Source organism: Poecilia reticulata, linkage group LG10 (assembly GCF_000633615.1).
Source record: "Poecilia reticulata strain Guanapo linkage group LG10, Guppy_female_1.0+MT, whole genome shotgun sequence".
Lineage (NCBI taxonomy): Eukaryota > Metazoa > Chordata > Actinopteri > Cyprinodontiformes > Poeciliidae > Poecilia > Poecilia reticulata.
This window is the reverse complement of record NC_024340.1, coordinates 15,226,965-15,250,437: the sequence shown is the minus strand read 5'-3', so window position 1 is coordinate 15,250,437 and position 23,473 is coordinate 15,226,965. Positions and strand designations below refer to the sequence as shown.

Here is a 23,473-nt window from a genome sequence, read left to right as displayed (position 1 = left end):
GTAAATGTATCTTGAAGGAGAATAACTCTTAAATAAAAGTCCAACAAGGATATTCATTTAGAATTAAAAATAATTCACCCTGAAATACCATGATAGATATAATGAATGTAATAAAAGTGACATTAATGAAGGGAAAAAAACTCAACCCAGATTTTAAGTTGAGGGTCTGGTTCGCAGAGTATGAAGTTAAATTTGTTTCCCAATTATTAAATGGAAAAAAAAACTAACCTCAGTCAAGTAAAATAAAATTGTAATCAAAACTTTTGGAATTGTAATGATTTCTTTTTTAAAAAACAAATAGTTTTGTTTAAAAAACCTTTTTAAATTAAATAACACATTTTTGTCTTGTAACTTAAAAAGTTATTTGCCAAACATAAACTTTTATTTTCACACATCAGAAATATTTTGTTGTGATTTTGGGCCCTGCCCACGACGTCATGTGAGAATCACAAGCAAAACTTTGAGTTAAACAAAAATAATATCACAAGTTTGTTTTGCAAAAAATATTCACTTCATGAGACAAATGTGTGATTTAAATTTTTAAAAAAGTTTTTTAAGCAAAACTCAGTAGGCTTTTCTCATGGTGACATACATTAACAATTCAATGTTTGCTTTAGTTTTTTCTTTTTTCTGCAGTTCCACGTTAAAGTTTGATGCAGCTCTGCTTTCCTGAATGGACCATYTTCATCTCCACTGCAGCAAACAGGCAGCTCTTTGTTTTATAGATTACAGTCCACTAAAAGGTTGCATTGTGCCCTTGTTTATATTTTTAATAGTGTAATTCGGATTTATTTATTTATTTTTTACATTTTGCCACTTTAACTATAAAACCACAGACGTCAACACATTTTGTTAACATATCATGTGATAGACCAACACAAAGCTATAATTTAGTGAAATGTATGGAGATACATGGATTTGATTTACATTATTTTGCCAATAAAAATCTGAAAATATTGGTATGCATCTGTATTAAGTCCATTTTAACTCTTATACCCCTAAATAAATGCAACAAGTAAAAGCTTCACATATGTTCAGGTCATTGTATCACCTGATGTCACGATGCGTAAATTTAAAGTAGAAACAAAAATAGTCAAATAAAAGTGTAGTTTGTGTGCATTGTGTTCAGCCCCATGAGTCTGCATTATTTGCTTTTACAGCAACAAACCACATCCACTGAATGACGTTTTCACCAAAACACATCAACGGGTTTTTCCTGCATTTAGCTGACTCCATTTTGTCTTTAACTTTGACATCTGTCCCTGTTCTTGCAGAAGCAAAGCAACTCCACAGCATGATGCTTCCAACTCAGTGCTCAAGTGATGTGCAGAGTTAGTTTATTGCCATATATGGTGGTTTGCATGTAAACCAAATGGTTTTTATTTGTTCTAGCTGACCAGAGTACTTTTTTTGTGTTTCCTCTTCACTTCCTATTTGCTTTCTTTCAGCAGCAGCTTTCTGTCATTCTTCAATAATAAAGAAGAGTGGTATGAATACTTTCACAAAGCAATAAAACTTTCTTCAGGACAATAAAAAGTACTTTCTTTTACGCAAAAGGGCATTTGTGCGACAGGACATAGAATATGCAGCTTTAAAGTCAGAAATAAATCATTAATTCATGTAGCAAGCTATCTGAAATATCACATTAATGTCAATGATTCATCAAGAGGAGGGTGAAGTAGGCGTTTGCCTTGAGGGACTCTCTCATCCTCCATAGAGCTCCCTGTGGATATTACTGCACAACCTTAAAAGAGGAGTATTGTGAGAAAGGCTTGATAGCGCATCTCCACTTTTAGTTTTTGAGTATAAAATGATAAAATAATTGAATTTTTAGTACTCCTCTCTGCCAAAATGTTCAGTTCGACATTCAGCTTCAGTAAAAAGTGAAAGGTTTAAGTTTTCTAAAATGTCTTTATTGGGAGACCAGACAGACTTGGTTTAAAATATTAATTTTGGAAGGACCCTACAAAGAGGACGGACATGCAAACAAATACTACATTTCTCTACATGTTCAGACTCTGAACTGCAAACAAAAAATGTTGAATATGTCTGCATTTCTCAAATTTTTCAAATGACCTTTGTGAACACCACAGATATTCATTAATTTTCTTAATTCTAACTCATTAAATGCACATTTTAAAGATGGAAACGTAATCTTTAATGTCTCTCTATTGTCATCCCAGCTTGAAGAGTCACAAAATGCTCTCAACTTTGCTTCTGGTCAATTTTTATTTTAAACTTTGAATACTTTTTCCCCACCTACGTTTCTTTAAAACAGAAAAATGCTAATTTAAACATTATGTTACAATCATAGATTTTAAGTAGCAATATTTGATCATTCATGAGAATATGTAAGACAATAGAAGAAAAACAGTAGAAGGAACACATAAAGCCCGATTTAGCTCGAAAAACAAACAGGATTTTGAGAAAGAAAAATACAGCTAAAATTAAATTAAATTAAACAATAATTCAGAAGTGTTAGAATGGTTTGTTTAATAGTTATTTGGGGTTTCTGGATACTTTTCAAAGCTTTTCTTTGGACTTCAGCTGCTTTCCTACCTATCAGCAATAAATATTTAAGCGCGAATCATAAGAAATGTGTGGGGTAAAGATACAGAAGCCAAGAGATGCATTAGTCTTCCACTGGTTTTTCACTATGAGCTCTTTGAGAATCACCTGCTGGTTTTAAAATATCTTTTTTATATCTGTCAAACTCTTCCATTTCTGTACTTTTAAAAGTAGACTCTACCAGAGTAATTTAACATATCTCGATATTCTCAGCAATATAAACTCTGACTCAGCAGCTGCAGCGGGATAAGCTGGATGACAGCTGGAGAACAGAACTCTACCCAGCCCTCTGCACAAAATGTCAATGGCAATAATTTCATTGCTAATAAAAAATTATAAAGCTTCAGAAGCTGAAAACAATGTGGTTTAGCCTCAGGTGCAGGAGGAAATCAACCAGACGAAGAAGTAAATCTTTATCTGGAACAACATGACAGTGACGCTAATGCTAAAAACCTGGCTGCCAAAGCCTTTCTGTAACCCTAAACCCAAGTCAAGTCAAGTCAAGTTTATCTGCAAAACACGTTTCAGCAACAAGCCATGTCACCGTGCTTTCCTTGATAAAAACATAAAACAATTGTTTTTAATATCATGACTAATTATGAAACACTTTGTCAAATGCCATCATCGAAATCATCAAGCATAATCATCATCAACTATACATCAAATATACTGATCAAAGGCAACTAGCTCCAAGGCAGGCAGAGAGAACCAGGCCTTCAGGTCAGGGCTGGCTGGAGCTCCAGGCCTGGTTCTCCAGCCCCGGTTCTCCAGGCCTGGTTCTCTGTTAAGGATCTCAGAGCGCCTCCTCCTCCTCCTCCTCCTCCTCCTCCTCAACTCTAAGCAAACAGAGTTCTAAACTTGACTGGAGAGGAGCTCGGTGTTTCATCTGTTTTGCAGTTTTCAGGAAGTTTGTTCCAGATTTGAGTAGCATAAGAACTGAATGTTGCTTCTCCATGTCTGGTTCTGATTCTGGAAATGCAGAATAGACCAGAACCAGAAGACCTGAGAGGTCTGGAGAGTTGATACAATGACAACAGGTCAAGTATTAATGAGAACAAGAGCAGCAATAATCTGCAGCTGTTGCAGTAATCAGTTTGACTAAAGATAAACGCATGGATGAGTTTCTCAAGATCTTGCTGGGACATTAGGACATTCTTCAGGTGATTGAAAGGCTGACTTTGTAACTGTCTTTATCTGTCTTTACATGTTCAGGTCCCAAGGTATCTGGGTAGCAGACAAATAAGTTTTAGTGAAGGTCCATAACAGTCAGCAAGAAAATGTAGATCCAGAGTCAGACTGCGCAAAATGTCACATTTTTAAAGAATGAAAAAAATGGAAACAGGAGAAAAGCAACACAGCTCTCAAGAAGCTCAGAAAGATTTCACTCTCAAAATGAGTTTCGTAATCATAAAAAAAATGTATAATCAAGTTTTGCAGAACAATATCCAATATTAGCGCTGGAAAGGACTATCTAGAAACAACAATCTTACAATTAGAAATATTGAATTAAGATCTGCAGCCAGCACTTCCTGTTCATGCTATGTCATCTTTTGACAGGATCAATCAGTCAATCAAGTTTATTTGTTTAGCACATTTCAGTAACTAGATGTTTTCGTGTATGTTTCTAGATTAGAGTCTCTGTGTTGTTACAGCTTCCCCTTGACTGTTTCCAGCATTGTTTCCCCTGATTACCTCCCTGTGTATTTAATCCCACCTGTGTCGCCTGGTTCCTGTTGGATCCTTATCGTGTCGCTGCAGTCGTGTCTCGTCTCCCTGCCTTTGGTTCCTCGTGTTTTGGTTCCAGTTGCTACCGGTATCTGGGTGCCTTGCCTTTTTGCTCACCTGTGCTGCCTGGATTTTGTACTTTTTGTTTGGACTTCTGTTTTCTTCGTTGTCATTATTAAACCATCATTTTCACCATAACCTGAGTCTTCCGCATCATCCTCACTAACATCAAACCACAGTTCATGACACACTCAGGCAGCTCAAAGAGCTTTACATCATAAAAACACAAAAGTACAAAGTCATAGAACAGAGTTAACAATTGAAACATGACATTTTACCACGTGCTGTCGTTACACATCAAAATGTTGGTTAGTGTTTAATTTATGATGGTTCAGAAGCAACTCTAAGCAGATGGAGTTTTACTCCAGATTTAAAGACACTCAGTGTTTCAGCTGTTTTACTGGATGAGTCTCCAGGACGATTGTTAAAATCATGCAGCAAGATAGCAAAGGATCACAAACTAAAAGACTAAAACATAAAAACAACTTTCTAAGCTTAAAGGAATAAATTCAATTCGGACAATACATTCTTCGGAAAGCAACTTAAAAAGTGCTTCATGTCTAAAACAGCTTGAATTTGGCTGCATCATGCTTCAGATTTGTGGCCATAACAGTCAGCTTTTTTTGCTGGATGCCTTTTTTCTCTGCTCATCGTTTCTTTCTGTGCTCTGAGTTCACCTTAACCGGACGAGGCAGATGGCCGCTCATGCTGAGCCTGGCCCTGCCAGAGGGTGCTTCCTCTTAAAAGGAACCGTTTCCTACCTACTGATGCCAAACGCCGCTCGGGGAGAAGGAGATTTTCGGGTTTCTCCTGGTCTAATTTTAACCATGCAGCCATAAAATGGGGTGCAGTGTAGGTTATTGTATTGCTTTTGTACTGAGTAAATAGTAAAAAAAAAAATGTTAATTAAAAACCAAAACTTTTCTACTTATATTAAATCAGGTGTGATTTGTTAATGGGTTGATTGTAAAGGTTTGGAGCTGAAGGTGTGACATTTGTTCACCCTGGGACTGCTGCCTTCGAAAAGCAACTGTTCATCACAGCGTGACAATGCAAGTAATTAACAGGAATCCATCTTTTGCACCAGAGCATTTAGTTAATTAGACAAAATAGCCTGAGGGAAGGTGATAACGTATGTGCAGCCACTTTAAGCTGCAATATTTTATTCCCTTTTTAAAACGAGCCTTTTTTCTGACAGCAATGTTAGCATGACTTTTGATATAAAGTAATTTAAAGCGTTTGTTTTTATTTTACCACCAAGTGAGATTTTGTAGATGGTCTTGTAATAATCTAGAATAATAGAATTTCTATAGATATTTCTCCAAACTGTGATATATTTTCCATTAGGCAACTAAATCTTCAGTCACTGGTGTCAAAACTTAACTGCACTTTAGGCAAAGAAATTAAGACTGTCAATAAATGATCACATTTTTACATTTCAACATGTTGAAACCCCAAACTCCAATTTATTTAAGTGTTATTTTAAGTGATGGGCCAACACAAAGTTATACTCCGAAGTGGGAGAAGCTAAATAAATTACTTTCTTAATTCTTTACAAGCAAAAATTACTAACAATGCAGCTGTTCTGTGGAAAAAAAAGTTTAAATAAATTAGAACATGAATAAGTGTGTGCAAACGTTTGAGGTGTATGATACATTTGCAAAGCACCAACTCAATGTTTCCAACTGTGGTGCAGTTTATCCGATTCTCCTGAGTCACATCCACAAAAATACTCAACAGAAAACGGTTTTACCAGAACAAAGCATGACCCGTTTGGAGACGATAACAGGTTCCTGGTGCAAAAAAACCCCAAAACAAATAAAACAGAGAAAAGTAAACCTGGGCAGCTTGAACTCCCCCACATCCCAAGAGATGCAACTCAGAAACAATCAATAGACGAGAGCGAGCATCAGAGATTTCACTCTCTGCGAGGCCCTGACACGGACCTCCACCGCAGTGACTAATCTAATTGGAGTCGACGCAGACTCCCCGACTGCTAAAGAACAAGGGAAGACAGACATGTCTGGGAGATCTTCTTTAATCAATAAATATCTACAGATTGCTTCATATTATCTTCTCCATTCATACATCCACTCTATCTAAAATAAAAAAAAGTCAAGTCAGCATACACGTTTCATAATTTATCATCAAATTACTGAGAAAAAATGTCTTTTTTTCTGCTCACTGAAGACTGAAAGCCCAGTCATCTAGAGGTCGTTGTCCTCTCTGCTGTTAAACTGGGCTTAGACTGCACGGAAAGTATGACATTATGAAGCCCACGTGCTCTCCATGAGGCTCAGCAACAGATTTACATTTAGAAATATGACTCAGGGAAAGCAGCGCAGGGTTTGTTTTGACTGAGGCTGAACAGGAGGCATCAGCTGCGGCGAAAGTCTGTTTATTTAAAGCTCTGAAAGTTTGGAAATCATGTTATAAACAAACATATTTACTACTACTGAACCATGATGCTTGTCTTGTGTGGAGATTGAGAAGGTCTAGCATCAAGAAGACAGTGTTAATTACTCAAGCATGAATTATTTAGCCTCTAAACGATTGAGGGAAATAAAAACGCCCGCAGTCGATAGTTGTTGACACTTGAGAGGTCTTTGGACTCCCTGTGGGGGGATTCCACAGTCAGTGATGGGTTTCATCTTATACACTAGACTAGAAAATGATACCACAGCTAAATCTTTAGCTGGCATGCTGAATCAGCATCCAAGGTCCCTGAATGCATCATTGTGTCGAGTATTGACTGACCATATTGAATGATCGGTAGAGGCTGTGAGGTCAACAGGTAGAAAGAAAAAAACATTAGACAGTCTGGGGTAAGTTCACATGATGCTCAGTTTGTGATGATTGTTTTAAATAATATAACATATCTTATTGTTAATGCCTTACATGCTGTTCTCTAAAATGGACAAATAAATTAAGAATAGTGGGGGATAAACACTTTTGATCTCAGGTACATCGGTTCTATAAAACGTGTTGGGTACTGACAGGAAATATCCCAGCTCCCTTCAAAAAAGGACCTTGGAATAACAGCAGCAGGGATGGGTATGTAATGCCAGGTCAATAGGTCTGAGGTATATATAGGGGCAGATCCATTTAAAGCTCTGAAGGTGAACAGAAAGATTTTAAACTCAGACGTGCAGTGGTCTGAATGTGTCCAGTTGTTGTGAAAGAAAGACGTTTACAACCAGCTGGAGAGCAAGGATTTGACCTGGTGGAGTTGAATTTGTCCCAACAAACAATCAAATTACATTTTTAACAAAGTTTTCACATTTACATTAAAAACTATTTTAATTTACAATGTATTTTAATAAAAATATCCGCACAATAAACAGATGTCGACTTTTTTGGTCTGTCAATTTCCATTCATGCATTTTACACAGCTGTAAGAACTACCGTCGTCATTAACTTTTTGGACTCGCACTGTTCACCATTGAACTGATATTTCTGTGGAGGTTTTTCTGTCAGGTCATCTTGTGGCCATCTGATGGTCACTCATCCTGAACCAGGTTCTGCTGAGTTTTCCTTCTATTAAAACAAAAAGGTTCCTCTCCACTTTCACATGTTTGCTCCATATGAACGATGAGAGCAAGTTACAGACCTGATGAAATTGTCTGCGCTTCAGTTTGGTTGAATTTAGTTAAATTATGTGAACCATAAACTGAAAGCATAAAAGACAACGGTATATCCTGAACTTCACTGATTTAGCTCAGTTATCCAAAAAGAAGTGAGACTTGATGTTTCTGCAGTGAACCTCATCTAACAAGTGATGAGGCGCCACCTTGTGGTAAACCCTTCAAAGTACATTTTTTAAATTCCTCCCTGGCTTGGCTTTACGCACTAAAGATGTTTCAATTTTAGGTTTTTTAAAAGATGGCAGCATTGACATTTCATTCACATTTCCTTGTGAGAATATAAACATTCAATGAAAAAAAACAACAACATTGGAAAAAAATATTTTTTAAAATAAAGTCCTACTCAGTTCATGCCTGGACCTCAATGAAGTTATATTCATTTAATACAAAACTGTTTTTTTTCTTCCATAATGGTCACCACTAGTCAAATATGTCACCACGGTATATACTCTGTACGAAAACTAACGCAAATAATAATAAAAACACTTTATTATTATTGCCAACAAACTTTTTCATGTGCATTATTTTAGTTTCTTAAAACTTGTGAACATGAAGAAAATGCGAAGTGGGTTGGCTTCTTTCAGACATGTCACACCCCATCCAAATCATAAATCAGTGACAAATACGTAGAGCAATTTGTAAAACAGTGCTATATTTATTCTTTATTTTTCATTATTAATGCAGATTTTTTTTCTCTAAACTATTCGACATTAAGGCATTTTACTTTGTGGTCCAGCAGTTCAGGATAAACCTTAAAGAAAAAATGAAGGAAACAAAGGGTTAATCTGCTTCCATAAGCAAAGAGAAATCCTGACAGAGTTTCACAAGATCCCTGCAACCTTTTCAGTTTCTGTAACAGTAATCACTCTCCCTGCCCTGACTGACTTGTAGCTCCACATTGTTTCATTGTCATTATTTGTCAGCAAACACACTTGATACAAAGTGGTGAAAACTGCCATTTTCCGTTCACATGGATGTTGACTCAGTCAGGCAGATTGTTTTTCTTTTTCTCTGAACAAGCAGCCATCAAATCGTGAGGGCAAGTGTGCAAACACAGAGTTGTACTTTGGAGCTATGGCCCAAAGGGTTTGTGTTGGATTTACGTTAAAAGTTAGGATGGCACGAGCTTTTCTGTCTTTGCTGCTTTTGGACTTTCAACTTGGCTCCGCAGGTATTAAATAGCTTTTTATAATTTTTTTTTTAAGTGGTGATAAGAAGACTCAGTCTGTGTGTTGTGTTTTATATCTAGCTCCAAACACTGTGCTCCTCTCTGAGAAGACAGCCGACAGCTTCCTCAGGAGACACAAACGTGAGAACACTGGGATGTTCGAGGAGATCCTGCAGGGAAACCTGGAAAGAGAATGTGTGGAAGAGAAATGTAACCTGGAAGAAGCCAGGGAGATATTTGAGAACGATGAAAAGACTGTGAGTAACATTGTATTTGGAACAAATTCTCATAGTTTGTGACCATGGTCATGACTTACTCTGTGTTTTAGATGGCATTTTGGTCAAGATATGCAGGTAAGGGATCTTTTCAGTCTGATATTTTAGGCAGAAGGAAGTGCTTATTTCAGGACAACATGGATGACAAAGAGTTAAAATCCTGTGTTTGACTTTCTTCAGATGGCAATCAGTGCGCGTCGAGCCCATGTCTGAACCAGGGGTCATGCAAAGACCATCTGGGCTACTACAGCTGCACATGTGTGTCTGGCTTCACTGGCACCAACTGTGAGATCGGTCAGTGCATTTTTCTTTAGCTGGACTCAAGTTTGTTTTGTTTTGTTTGTTTGTTTTTTTTACCTAAGAAAATTAGATTTTCTCTGGCATACAACCCAAATTTGTTTACAGCATGGCATCAGTGTCAAAAAATGAAAAAAACTATTTCTCTTGTTTCTAAATTGTTTCTAAATTGAATCAGTGCCTCAGATTGAGCATCAGCCTGGTTTCAGGTGACAGTATTGGATTATTTGTCTTTCTCAATGTTCTGAAAGCAACGACTGAACGTTCTGTGAGCTGCAGTCAAACTGAAAATGTTTTGTTTCTTTCGCAGCATGAAAGGTAGCAAAATAATACTTTTTAATGACGACAGACATACAAAGTGTGGTTCGTCACAAGGCGTGTAATAAACGCAGATGAGACCCAATATGGCCTAAATAATACAATACATGCCACATTTTATAAGTAGTGCATATCACCCTGAACACATTAGTCCATGATGAACCATGTTGGTGGCAGGATCAAGCTGGTCGGTGTTGCTAAATGAAAGATAACTTCATTATAAAATCTGATGAAAAACAAAGCTATCTTTGAAACTCCTAAAGTTATTTTACAAAGTATTGATTGTTGGGAGTTTACAAAACATAAATGCTATACTTCTCAGACAATTTTAAAGGATTTAGCGTCAGGCCTCTGTAGGCGTGTCAAAGCAGAAGCTTTGACACGCCTACACGCCTGTTTTTTTCTTGTCTACACAGTCTTACAAAAAAGATGCGACGTAAACAATGGAGACTGCAAGCACTTCTGTGGCACGATAGGAACCTTTGGGGCAAAATGCTTCTGCGCAACAGGATACGAGTTGATGTCGGATGGGGTCAGCTGTGAAGCAACAGGTTTGGATTTAAACAGCTAAATATCAAGAAAAAGTAGAATTTCTTCTTATTAAAACATCTTTTCCTTCTTTACCAGTTGAATTCCCCTGTGGGAAAACTGGACTAACCATTGCGAAGCCAGTCGTAAGGTCTTTCTACAACCCCGGGCTTCCAGACCACCTGAACGCCACGTCTCCTACCAACATGACGCCCACAGCAGCAGCAGCAGCAGCAGCCAGCACCACAGAGCCAGATCTGGATTCGTATGACTATGATGACTTTGGTCAGAATCAGTCTCTTAGTGGTGTGCTTTCAGGGGAATCCAATCACTCTGAAAACACCTCTTCGGAGTCACAAACACCTTTCAAACGTATAGTTGGTGGGAGGTCAGTCACTCCAGGAGAGATTCCCTGGCAGGTACTGTTCAGACGCACAGATACCAGGAACCTTGTGGCATCCTGCACAGCATTCTGTTTCTGCCCCCCAGTCCGTTCATCAGTTTTATTTTGCCAGGTCGGACTGATAGCGAAACCCAGTGGTCGGTTATTCTGTGGGGGCTCCATCCTCTCAGAGCGCTGGGTCATCACTGCTGCTCATTGTCTGAGGGAGGCGGCCGGCTCCTTCTCGGTCAGAGTGGGTAAGAATCACAGACGACACACTGAGCTGTTGCTTAAAGCTAAATATCTGCAACCACACAGCCGTTTCCATTTCCTTTTCTTCCCTGATAAATACATTTATTCAATTTTAAATTGGATTTTCTGGTGTGAGAGTCTTTGCAACAAAATAATTTATTTAGTGGCTTTTTTTCCAGGTGGGCAGAAACTGGGCAGAACAAATAAATTTCTTCTTCTATTTATTCCTGTCAATTGTGCTTCATATGATAAGAGCACAAATGGTGGTTAATTTGTATGGAGCTTAATTCATATCAAATCTCTGCCAACAGGGGAACATAACACTGAAATCACAGAGGGCCGAGAGAAAGACTACGAGTTGTTGGAGGAACACCCCCATCCACGCTACAACGCAACCTTAAACATATACAACCATGACATTGCCTTGCTCTACCTCAAAGAGCCCATCAGCTTCTCAGCAGCAGTCCGACCGATCTGCATCGGGCCCATGGCTTTCATCGAGGACTTGGTGAAGCAGCCCTCCCCGGCTACGGTGAGCGGCTGGGGCCGCACTCGCTTCATGGGGTTCACGTCCAACATTCTGCAGAAGGTCGAGGTTCCCCTAGTAGATCAGACGGAGTGTAAGAAAAGCAGCAACGAAAGGATCACTCCTGTCATGTTCTGCGCCGGATTCTACGACGTGGCCAAGGATGCCTGCCAGGGCGACAGCGGAGGTCCTCACGCAAAAAGCTACCGAGACACTTGGTTCCTGACGGGGATTGTGAGTTGGGGGGAGGAATGTGCAAAAGAAGGGAAGTACGGCGTGTACACCCGGGTTTCTGTTTACTACAGCTGGATAAAGAACGTGATAAGTGTAACTAAACGCAGGCTGGCTTTGGATGTGGAATACCCAGACTCATGACTGTGCATGGATGTTGATGTACAGCACAGGCCTCGTTTTTGGCACATCGATTAACAAATCACCTTAAAAAATAAATCAATCTTTCATTACAGCAGTATAGGATGACACTGAAAAAATAAATGGAAGAATCCAACTTAAATTTCTTTCAGTGAGACAAAAGTACGAGACGATCCATTTTCATAACTTTGCTGTTAATACCATACAAAAAAATATTAATGCAATACAAAAAGCACTTAGTCGTATCGTAAAATGTTTTTGGATTCTTTTTTATGCTCTCTCTTTACATCATGTGCCTAACTCCAGTCCTCAACTTCTAATGTCCTGCATCGTTTTGATCCAAAGGCTGGGTCACAAGCAGACCTTGGTAGAACCTGATTGGTGAACAGGATGGTGGTCGTCAGGGTGTGGAGTTTGACCTCTATGCTTTAATATTCTACGGTCCTCTCTTCAGATCACCTCTCAGGGTTTGTAACAGATTCTGGTCTTGGAAGAATATTGAATGTGTTTCAGGTCAATCACTTCTGTTGTGTGTTTTGTAGTAAGGACTCAATAATGATGCTGCTTAAAGCAGTTTGTGATGCCAATGCCATGAACTCTACAGCGTTCTCACAGAATTTGAATGAAAAAGAGGCCCAGTGCATTACAGATCCTCCACCGTACTTTATAACTGTAATTGTCATTCGCTTCACTCCACATCAGGGATCTGCTACAGAAGAAACTATTAACAAAACTTTCAACATTTTTCTTTATTTTAAAATGTTGGTTCTTTAATAATAGTTTTTATTTGATATTTAAAATATCTCATATTACATTTGCAGCTGTAAGTGAGCCTTGTTTACCTTTATGAAGCCATAATTGGCTCTTTGGAGTGTAAAAGTTGCAGATCCCTGTCCTACACCCATCTGGAGTGTTTGTTGCCAAAAACTCAAAAATAAACATGTTTCCAATTAAAGTTGACATTCATAACAGTGAGAAAGGGAAGTTTTTTTTTTTTTTTTCTGTCTGTCCCAATCAACCACTTTGGGGCCCCAAAGTGTTTTTTTTCTACAGTTCTCTAAACATCTATAAGGACAAAAACATGAGTAAGTTTAAGAATAAATAAACTGTGATAGCTAAATATATTCTTTATACAATAGTAAAGCAGCAAGAGCATCAAGCAGAAGCCAGCAGCCAGCTGAAAGAAAACAAACCTTTCAAGGCCAAAGCTTCAGATACTTTCCAAACAATTTAAAAAATATCCAGGATAGATTTATTTACATGTTTTTCTGAACAAGAAGACAGACATGTTAGTTTACATCCACTGTGTTAACAATGAAATTCGGCTACCCTAAAAACTGTTATTGCAGTGTATATGTTAATATTATTAGATTACTTTTAAAAGAACCAAAGACATTTTAAAAAACAAAATTAAATAAAATGTCCAACTGCCATGCATTTTCAGTATAAAAACAAAATGTTCAGCAACAAGCGTATGTTACATGGCTCAGCAGGATTCAAGCAACTTTTTTGCCTTCTGTAGCGACATCTGTGCAAATTGTGCAGCATTTTGGATGAAAAAAAAAGGAAAACCATCTTGATATTGTCCCATCACTTTAACTAAATGTCTAAATAGTTATGCATAGCTTCTTTAAACATATGGAGGTGTGATTTCCTTAGGAATGAACAGATACTTCACAATATGACAGGAAAATAAAGAAATTACCTCTTGAGGAGGTGCGAGGTGTGCAGCAGTCACTGCCACTTTCTGGACCCGTTCCCATTTCAACAACAGCCTATCGCAGCCACTCAATTTGATGTGATAAATCGTATAAGTCTGTAATCAATATTTAATTAAGTGTTCAACACAAAGCATATAAATTTCATGTTGGTTCTAAGGGATCCCTTTTAACGGGGAAGGAAAGAGTTACTGAGCTATAATGCTGAGAGAGGATTCATTTTTCTTCTGTTGATTGAGCGCAGCATCGTTTTCTCTCCATCCTTCTCGTCTGTGCTGTGAATGACAGTCACCTCTCAGGAAATCTTCAGTAAATCCAAGGAACACGTTACCTCTGGTCTCTATCGTGTTAATCAGTGTCTTACAATATCCTCCTTCAAGTGCCAACTGCTGGCGTCCATGCAGGGGGGTAATGTATCCCCTGCATTCCCAATCCCTCAGACACTTAGGGGTAAACAAAGAAACACAGCAAGAATAACGGAAACACAGTGAAAGAGGTAAAGCAGCAAGCAAAGAGCACATTCAGTAGAGAGCAGGTGGATTTGGAGTTAAAGGCCAAAGATCAACAAAGTTTATGGCTGGAATACCTAAAAATGTTGAAAGAATAAAAAAATAAATCACAGTGAGCTTTTACATTGGTTTTCAAATGGGATAAGTACATTTAAAACACACTTTTATGAAAACCAAAAAGCAGTTTAAAATATCTGGAAGCATTTCTACTTCGATACGTTTTGCTAAGGTTTGCTAAGTCTCCAAGTTACAAACTCCCAGACAACATGTCATTCTATTTCCTCCTCGTAACTTTACAAATCGGCAAACAGATCTTGACTTCATGAACTCACATTACTCTCTCCACTTTCCCTTTGGGTGGTCACTGGGTCATGCAGTGGCACCTGCCTTTGGCATTAAACCATAGCATCATCCATCTTCAGCAACTTTTAACTGCATTCTTATTTCGTTTTTGCTTTACTTTCATAGTTCTCAATTTGAGAGAATAATATCTATCATGAGCTACAAGCCTAAATGCAGCAATGATGATAAATGGCCTTGAAACATAACAAAGCCACCTTTTTAAAGTGCCTGATGATGTCTTGTGAGGTCAGATAGAACCAAGAAAAAGTACATAGAAAGACTTTAAAAGAGCAGGAATAAAAAGGCAATAAGGCATGGCACGTTTTGGCATTTAAACTCTTAACTGTACAGAAGAGTGGCGACATGAGGAAAAAATAATATTTTACACAGACATGAACATGAAATTCATTAAAAGTTTTTTTAAAAAAGGATGCAATTTGTAAAACAGTTTAAGGATTAAATCCTGGCTTTCATCCTTTTGAAACAAAGCAGAAAGACAAGCTCCTAGAGCCAACCTCAAGTATTTACTGGGAAACACTGAGTCCACAGTTTGTCACATGAGACACTGCTGCAGTGGCAAACTCACATGCTGACTGCATATGTTGCAGAGGAAGCGCCGGAACAACAAGAGTTATCATCACCCATCAAAAAGTGGGAAGAACGTGAGCCAGGTCAACCGTTGATTGTCCAGTAGGGCTTTAACTTCTCCTGTGGCTTTGAGGTGATATCTACTCTGATCCTTATGAGCAGAAAACGTCTGTTCAGGAGGTCGAAAATAAAAACCGAGGGAGGAAATCGGCTCACTTGATTCTGCCTCTTCTTTTAAAGAAGTGAAGTGTGCTGAAGGAAGCAGCCTCTAAGAGGAGAGGAGATATTGGCAGCCTCAGCTGTGAGACAGCGATGACTCAGTCTGCTCCACCTCTGCTCATCATCCAGCATGAGATTCATCCTCTGTTCTGTGTTCTCTATGGGGAGCTCAGCTTTCTCACCTTTAGGTTCCCGCGGTCTGCAAGAATAAAGCGCAGGTTTTGTAAAGAAGAAATCAAAATAAAACGGTAACCATGACTCAGCAAAGAAGATAACGTTTCTTTACCTCCCAGTCTGGGAGAGCGCTCGTGGCTGCTGCTTCCTATAATGAGCTGCAGGCTGGCAGCTGCTATGAAGCCCTCCTGCTGCCGACTCAGATTTTTCACAAGCCTTTCCACCACCATGATGAATGGGGGAATTGTTTTGAGAAATAGGATGAATGAACATACAGCGCATTTTGTGTAGTTTCATTGTTTTTAGAGGCTTTTTGAGCCTCGTTTATTGAACATTCCAGTGAGGCTCACCAGCGCCCCCTGTTGTCTTCACATTGTAGATGGATGACATCTCCGCGTTTGATGATGATGCTGCCTGGTCCGTTTTGGGGACAGTCAGCCACAGCTCTGTACTTGCCTGGAGTCTAAATCAGATTTTTAAAAAGTTAGTGACACACACAAAAAAAGCAGAAAACTGTATGGTTTCAAAACATACAAGAGACACATGGTAACGGGACATGCAGCACAGATTCACAGTTCAGATGTTGACTGGATAACTTTTAGTTGTGCACTCTATAAATCTGGCTACAAAAAAGCTGTTATTTTAAAAATAGAGATAAAAGTAGTTTGTTAAATTATTTAGTGAATAAAGAAAACATCTGGTGCTGGGGTTGTCAGTTTTGAAAATTATTTGTTTTGTTTGGTGAAAAAGTGAAGCACATCTCCCTGAACACATCTCCATGGTGAAATGTGATTGTTGGTTTTTCCTGCAATATTTGCATCAAATTTCTGCAGAGAATGACACTAAAAGTACCAGTATACTTTTAGTTAAACAGATTTATACTGAAAATTGAAATTATGTGGAATCTATGTGCCTTTTGCATCATTTTCCATCCCAAAGAAAAAAAAAGGTCTGTCCTCTTTTTGCTAAATTTTCTGTTCATCTTTCAATTAAATCAGAAGAAATACAGATAAAATTTTGTTTTTTAAAAGAATGACAGCAAATTTTCTAGAGCAGACATTTATCTAAAATCCTGCTCTAGGATTTTTGACATTTGTGGTGCTAAACAAATTAATTTGGCTGACCAGAGAGTGGAAATGGCACTTTAGGATATAAAGTTTGCAGATTCCTGTACTACTGCATGGCATCCAGAGCAAATGCATGACATTCATTAGAGTAGCCTAGCCAAAGTCCAAATCCTAATCCTACTTGCAGCCTGAATGAACTTAAATTGTCTTGCAACGAAGAATGGGAAGATCTCTAAATCTCCAGATGCGATACCATACATTGCTGCAAAAAGTGGTTCAAATGCACATGACTTTTAAAAATGCTGATTGTAAAAGAACTTTAAAAACCATGCATCATGTATATGCTATATTGCATTTGTCTATCACATCAGGGGAGCAAATACCTTTGCAAGACAATGTAAACAGGAATCTACTGTTTTTTTTTTGTTTTGTTCCCTTACCAGTTTGACCATTTTTTTCTCCTCCGTCTCAGGTGGGAGGAAGGCGTCCTGATCTCCAGGCCACTCCTCCAGACCCTCGCATATGTCTACCGAGTGATGAGCTCCGGGCCAACCTGGAGACAGACGTTCTGCTAAAGCTTCTCAAAAAGCCTTTTGTTCCTGCAGTGCACGATAACCAGCACCATGTAGATACTTAGTAACTATGTTGACATTAAAACTTACTGGGACATTAAAACGAATGTAGAATCAAAAGCTAATCTCAGTAGCTTTTTCCCACAAAGTCCTCGATGTACCTGGTTCTTCAGGTCAAAGTACACCTGAACTGCTGGGGATGAAAAGTCAAATATCTAAATTAGTTTATGGCGGCGGGGCAAATCAGCGCTGCAGCAGTGTGCAAAGCAAATATGTTGGGCATCAGCTCCCCTAAAATTGATTTCCATGATTTTGTTACTAAGTATCTACTTGATTATAAAACATGAATGTTGCAGCAGAGGCATTTTACTCACTCCGACGGTTCGGCTGGTGTTTAGGGGAGTGAGACTGGGCCTCTGGGCTGCTCCTCCCCGACTCAGTGTCCTCTGAGCTCACTGACGCCCTCTGCTGTTTGCTGTGAAAACAAACAAATAAAAAAAAACAACAGTTTTACATCACAGTCATGCTCAGGATAAATGTCTTCCTCAGGAGTTAGCTTTATAACAGATAATTGTCAATTACAGCTCTGCCCTCATGTTTTTCACACAGCCACAACCAAATATGCACCAGCCAGGTTACACAGAGCCCAGGCAGCCATTTGTAAGCCTGCCAGTTCAACGCAGGAAGCAAAATTGACAGAACTTTAACGGAGTGATCCCTCAGGAGTCACGTGTTCACAACAGCTGAGATCTGGTCTCGATTTATAAGAATCCAAATTTACGAAATTGATTGTCTTCTTTATTAACTACTTGGTTAATAAATCAATCGATCAACACTGCAAAAACAAACAAAAAAAACTTACCAAGTATTATTTAGTTTATAGCAAAAATATCTTAGTGCATTTGAAATAAGATAAATCTAACATTTCAGCAAGAAATAGGAGCTTGTTTTAAGTCGTTAATGTCGATGGAAAGTTCTAGTTCTACCAGCAGATTATTTAACTTACAGTGGAAAAATATCTAGTTATAAGTGTAACAATCTACCAGTGGAACCAGTACGTTTTCATCAATAAAAAGGAGTTAGGGACTTAAAAGAAGCTCCTATATTTTGCTGAAAAGTTACTTTCAAGTTAGTTTTGTCTTATTTCAAGTGTACTAAGATATTTGCAAAAGAAACTAGTTGGAAGGATTTTGTGTTTTGCAGTGAAGAACAATCTCCCTGCCTAAATTTGGAAAGCTCTTACCTAAAAAAAACGAGTCCAATCTTGATGAAATAATACAAAACACTAATAAAATTAAACTAAAACTTCATATTTTGCATAGCATGCAAAACAGCAGTTCTAAAATCTAAAAAAGTTTGGGAGTTTTTGATACAAAGCGACAAAGCCATGGAGGATGCTGCAAAGTGGAATGAGTTATAAACCACAATGGAGGCCGTAGGAAAGTAAGGGGGAGCAGAAAATGTTTAGTAGTGCAAAAACACAGCAGCGAAGGGTTTCCTGTCCTCATGCCATGATGAGGCGAGCCAGGCAGAGTTTACCACTGAGCGTTACGGCAGGTCAGTAGCGCTGGGAGCAGCGGGGGCGCGGCCGGGGCCGTTGCCTGGGGCTCCAGGGACGGGGGCTCCGGGACCGCAGGCACACAAACACATCAGCTGACAGAGAGACAAAGTCCAGCCCCGGCAGACAGCCCCTGGGGGCCCCTCTGGACGGCCGCATGCCCCTGCAGGGGGGGGATGTGAAGGAGTGGGGATAGGCAACTACACAGCAGTGAACATGAACAGAGACGGGCCTTTGCCTGCTCGCATAAAGTCCCCATGGCAACATGAAAAAGAAATCACATTCACTAAAACTTCGATCTCATATGACAAAGCAAATAGTCTTGCACGGAGGTGCCTTTGTGCTTTGAAAATGGTTGTATATTTTTATGCTCATACAACCCACATTCACGCTCCTGCCACAATAACAGCTTGGAAAAGGTACTGACCTCTCAGTGAGCGAAGGAGAGAGCTGCATGTGTTCGGCCACTGGGCCGTGTTGATACGCTTCGTCTAGGAGAAGGAGAGGAGCAGCTGGGTGTGAGGAGACACGCACAGAGCTTTTTCTAAAAAAAGACTTCAAAGATGCTATTTCAAGAAAGAAAGGAATGTGTCGGCAGAAAAATCCGAGCTCTAATTTTATGATTTTAAACATTTCGTTAACATGTGTATGTGCATAGGAAATTAATTAGTGTCTTTAAAGGCCAAATTTATTGTATTTTTAAGAAAATATGAAAACACATCTAAAATCTTGTTTTAGCATAACCGTCAAAATAAAGGTTTTTTTGCCTTTATTTTGCTTCTTATTCATACTTTTATATTTCTTACCTTAGTTTGAATATGCATGCTTCAATTTACATTTACCATGCTGCTGGTACACCTGCATATCCCCACTGTGGGTCAACAAAGGATATTCTATCCTTTTCTACATTTTAATACACCAGGTTGTTGACGAACCTCTAAGCAGCTTCTGTTGGTTGGTCAAAATTCGACGGAGTTCATTGAGCCAGGCCATCTTTACCTCCACTGTGGGAGCCTGAAAAATTTAAAACCATTCCCATTTTATGTACAAATATATTCAGATTATTTGACGATTCTCATTATTTTGTAACATTTTGGTGCTTAAAATGCAGATGTCGCCTGAAAATCAATCACTTAACACAATCAAACCTCTTACCTGGACCACATAAACCTCCTCCCTGCCGCTGTACCAGATCTCAAACTTCTTCACGTCGCCTTTGACATTCTCTGTGATCCCCACAGCAGTCATCTGCCCGAAGACAGACACCAGGAGGTTTAGGACAAGTAACACAAACAACGCCTCAGAGTCACACCACGCAGCACGTCTGTCCCGTTTCAACCCAGAAACTCCTGCTCTTTCAGTCGCACAGCGCTTCCTTCCCACATCCTCAATAATAAATCAAGGATCTGCGGTTGGTGAGAATAATACACCAGATGTGACTCTCTGCACATCAACAGATGAAAAAAAAAAAAAAAGTGTGTCAAAGGAAGACATCCTGCTCGGTGGCCAGGAGGGCGGCTCCATGTTGAAGACACCAAGACAGACACCACTTTGATCTGAGTCATCTGCAAACAGCTTCCCTTCATCTGTATGTTATTAGTGAAGGGAAATGAATGTTTGGAGGATTTTATGAGAGCCAGACACAAAGTGGAAAAGTGGAAAATATAAAGAAAATAATCCATAGATTTAAGATTCTTCATAAAACAATGTCTGAAACGTGTGGCAGTCTGTTAATCTAGAAAGACAACGTCCAGGATTAACCTGTACTTGGGAGGACTGCACATTTATCTGCAACATAATTTTACGCAATAGGAATTTTGCGAATTCCCTCAGATGCAGTAAATGTTGGTTAGTTATTTAAGCATCAAACATTAAGGCTCTCTGTGTCTTCAACACTTCTCATGGATCTGCATTCAGCCGCTTTACTCTGATCCACCTAAATAAAATACAGCCATCTGCCTTTAGCTGTAACTTAACTAGTAAATTTTCATAAACTTTGTTGAGAGTTTGTTTAGAGTAAGCTGAGAGAACTAGTTCCACAGGCTATTGACTCTGGAGACTCAATGCATTTATATATATATATATATATATATATATAAACTTTTCAAATTAAGAAGCTGGATCGTGGTGTTTGTGATGTTCTAACGCTAATAAATTATTGTGCGCTGTCTGCTGATTTATTTTTATTTAACTTCAAAGATACGTAGTTAAACTTTCAAAAGCCTTAAAAATTTTCCACATAGGTTCACTTTTTGTCTACGATTTATTTTTGTAAAAATGTTTCTTCCATTTTACAGTTATGGCCTACTTTGTGTTAAATCACACAAAATCCACAATTAAACACAATGAAGTTTGATTTTGACAAACTGAAGAGGTGCGAACACAAGGCGTTGCATCATCCATGAATTAATAGATTATGATGGAGGAGAGTTTTAGAAAATAACAGCATTCAGAGGTTAAATGTGTTTGGCTTCTCCTTGTAAGAATTCCCTCATGATTGTGATGATTGATGGGAACACATCAATCAAGACTGGTGAATCACAGCCAAACACTCCGATCCTAAGCAGCCTGCAGCGCACACACCAACCTTCAGACAGTGCTTGAAGCTGTAGGAAGGCGTCTTGTCGCTGCCGTCTCCGTGATCCTCTCTGCGTTTACACAAAAGCAGAGCCCTCTCATACAGGAAGAAGTGTCTCTGCATTGGCTTGAAGCGAGCCAACTCCTTCATGCGTGTGGGGCCTCTCTTGTGGCTGATCCACACGCTGAAAGAGCCCTGCATCAGCACACGGCCCAGCTCGCAGATCTCCCCCTGAGGTGGAGAGGGAAGGATTCCAGGTTTTTGTAAATAAAACACAGAATTAAATACAACGCAGAAATTACGACAGGAGAAGAAAAATCATATCTTAACCTCGTATCCTGTAATGGCAATCTGATGCATGGAGTCGTTGACTGACTTGAGCAGATCCAGCATGGCTGTCAGCGCCCCCTGCAGTTCAGAAGTGCCTTCACAATCCGGGCTGTACTTCAGCAGCTCCTGAGAGTATAAACATGCAGACATGTTGGAGAAGACGCACATAAAATCACATAAAATATTAAAACTAAGATATTTAAATTAGATTAATTTTTTTATTGGAATTGGAAATTGTATGTTTAATGAATAAAGCAGCTCATGAATTTCCAACCTTGAGCAGCAGCTGGTATTTTGTGAGGCGCTGAACCGGTTTGAGCAGGTAGGAATCCAGGCCCAGTTTGTGCTCCAGCTTCTTCTGACACTCCTGCATGTGGAAGATAAACATGATGATGAGACACAGCTCTGGTTTTAACTTACTGAGTTAATCACATTTATTGAAATCACATTTATTTAAATTATTTATTTGCATTGTTAAACACAAACTGTGCAACGGCTACTCAAATATTTTCTGAAATATTTCTTTGATGTTCTTTTTTTTTATTTTTACTATTAGTTGTTTTCATTTAATACAGACATTTTATAGCAATTTTTAAATATTTAAAGTTTCTCCAGACAACAAAAGAGTAAAACAACTTACCTGAAAAAAGGCACAGTCTGAGAATTGTCTCCAAAGCGCTTCAGAACGTGGCTTATTCTGACAGTACATCTCATACATCTGGAAGCTTTCCTTCTGAAGATCGAGAAAAAAAATACACTTTTAAATAAAAAAGGAGAAAAATAATAAAATATTTTTTAAAATAAGTATTAATAATCTCACCCGCTGGAGAAAACAAGCTCCGACAGTTTCAGGAGCCTCCAGACATCCTTCAAGGTCTTGTAAGAAAACTCTGAATTATCAAAAAGATAAAAAAGCAGCACATTTATTCTCAAGACAAAGCAAATTAAACAAATATGAATTATATCCTGTAACTTCGCCTTCAGATATAGAATAATAGCAGAAACTGATACATCTCCACTTCAACCACAGCAGTCATGAATGAACCTTTTGGATACTTTATTCACGATGAAGCTTGAACAGTAAGTTGTCGTCTCGTTAATGTTAATTTAATTCTGCTGATTTTATAATGTGGTAATTTTGCTTTTAGCTTAACCTGTTTGTGTTACTTAATTTGTAATTTTTTTCCTATTGTATTTACCTTATTTATTAATAAGTATTTTTTAACACTCTGGCCAAAGGTATGTTGTGTTGCATGTGTTGTATGTTTAACAGGTACATACATGATTTAACCGATATTCAACAAAAGATTAAAGTTTAGAAACTCTGAAACAACAATTTCAAATAGATATTGTACTTATTGATCTTTTAATATGTTTTTTTTGGCCGCAATGACAAAAATCAATAACTGGTACAGAAAATTATTTTGATAAGTTTAAAACTTTTAACTAATATTCCAACTCAGATGGTAGCGATAAGCAAAATTACTCTTAATAAATCTAGATATTAAGATTGAAGTGAAATTAAAGCTGCATTTATAAAAAAACGTTGTTTTTCACTGGAACTGACAAGTATGGACAATTTCATTATAATAGCCATGATATTTGTATTTTTGTATTTATCTATTTAATTAAGACAGGAAGCTTTACTAAATGTGCAGTAGGTGTTAAAACCTTGCTGAATCATTTAGTAATGTGACACAGCA

General features: G+C 38.4%; 2 protein-coding genes across 9 annotated transcripts in view; one reads left to right on the top strand and one right to left on the bottom strand.

Moving 5' to 3' along the window:
- The window catches only part of f9a (coagulation factor IXa), a 24,811-nt gene extending 9,337 nt beyond the window's left edge, over positions 1-15,474 (top strand). The window contains exons 1-8 of one of the 3 annotated variants that reach the window (XM_008420738.2): positions 8,831-9,168; positions 9,247-9,422; positions 9,494-9,518; positions 9,621-9,734; positions 10,472-10,606; positions 10,683-11,002; positions 11,099-11,222; positions 11,529-15,474. In XM_008420738.2, the coding sequence (XP_008418960.1) occupies positions 9,072-9,168; positions 9,247-9,422; positions 9,494-9,518; positions 9,621-9,734; positions 10,472-10,606; positions 10,683-11,002; positions 11,099-11,222; positions 11,529-12,118 (1,581 nt within the window). In that variant the 5' untranslated portion in view covers positions 8,831-9,071 and the 3' untranslated portion in view covers positions 12,119-15,474. Of the gene's footprint in view, positions 1-8,830; positions 9,169-9,246; positions 9,423-9,493; positions 9,519-9,620; positions 9,735-10,471; positions 10,607-10,682; positions 11,223-11,528 lie in introns of those variants that run through there. The other 2 variants (XM_017307095.1, XM_017307096.1) reach the window with 2 other exon arrangements.
- The window catches only part of mcf2a (MCF.2 cell line derived transforming sequence a), a 22,957-nt gene continuing 12,828 nt past the window's right edge, over positions 13,345-23,473 (bottom strand). For 4 of the 6 annotated variants that reach the window (XM_008420731.2, XM_008420732.2, XM_008420735.2 and 1 more), the window contains 13 exons: positions 22,591-22,660; positions 22,411-22,503; positions 22,045-22,137; positions 21,771-21,896; positions 21,450-21,671; positions 20,018-20,110; positions 19,798-19,876; positions 19,290-19,353; positions 17,679-17,779; positions 17,173-17,285; positions 16,016-16,128; positions 15,778-15,881; positions 13,345-15,690 (listed from right to left, as the gene is read on the bottom strand). In XM_008420731.2, coding sequence (XP_008418953.1) covers positions 15,650-15,690; positions 15,778-15,881; positions 16,016-16,128; positions 17,173-17,285; positions 17,679-17,779; positions 19,290-19,353; positions 19,798-19,876; positions 20,018-20,110; positions 21,450-21,671; positions 21,771-21,896; positions 22,045-22,137; positions 22,411-22,503; positions 22,591-22,660 — 1,312 coding nt within the window. In that variant the 3' untranslated portion in view covers positions 13,345-15,649. Of the gene's footprint in view, positions 15,691-15,777; positions 15,882-16,015; positions 16,129-17,172; positions 17,286-17,394; positions 17,498-17,678; positions 17,780-18,843; positions 19,026-19,289; positions 19,354-19,797; positions 19,877-20,017; positions 20,111-21,449; positions 21,672-21,770; positions 21,897-22,044; positions 22,138-22,410; positions 22,504-22,590; positions 22,661-23,473 lie in introns of those variants that run through there. The other 2 variants (XR_534684.2, XM_008420734.2) reach the window with 2 other exon arrangements.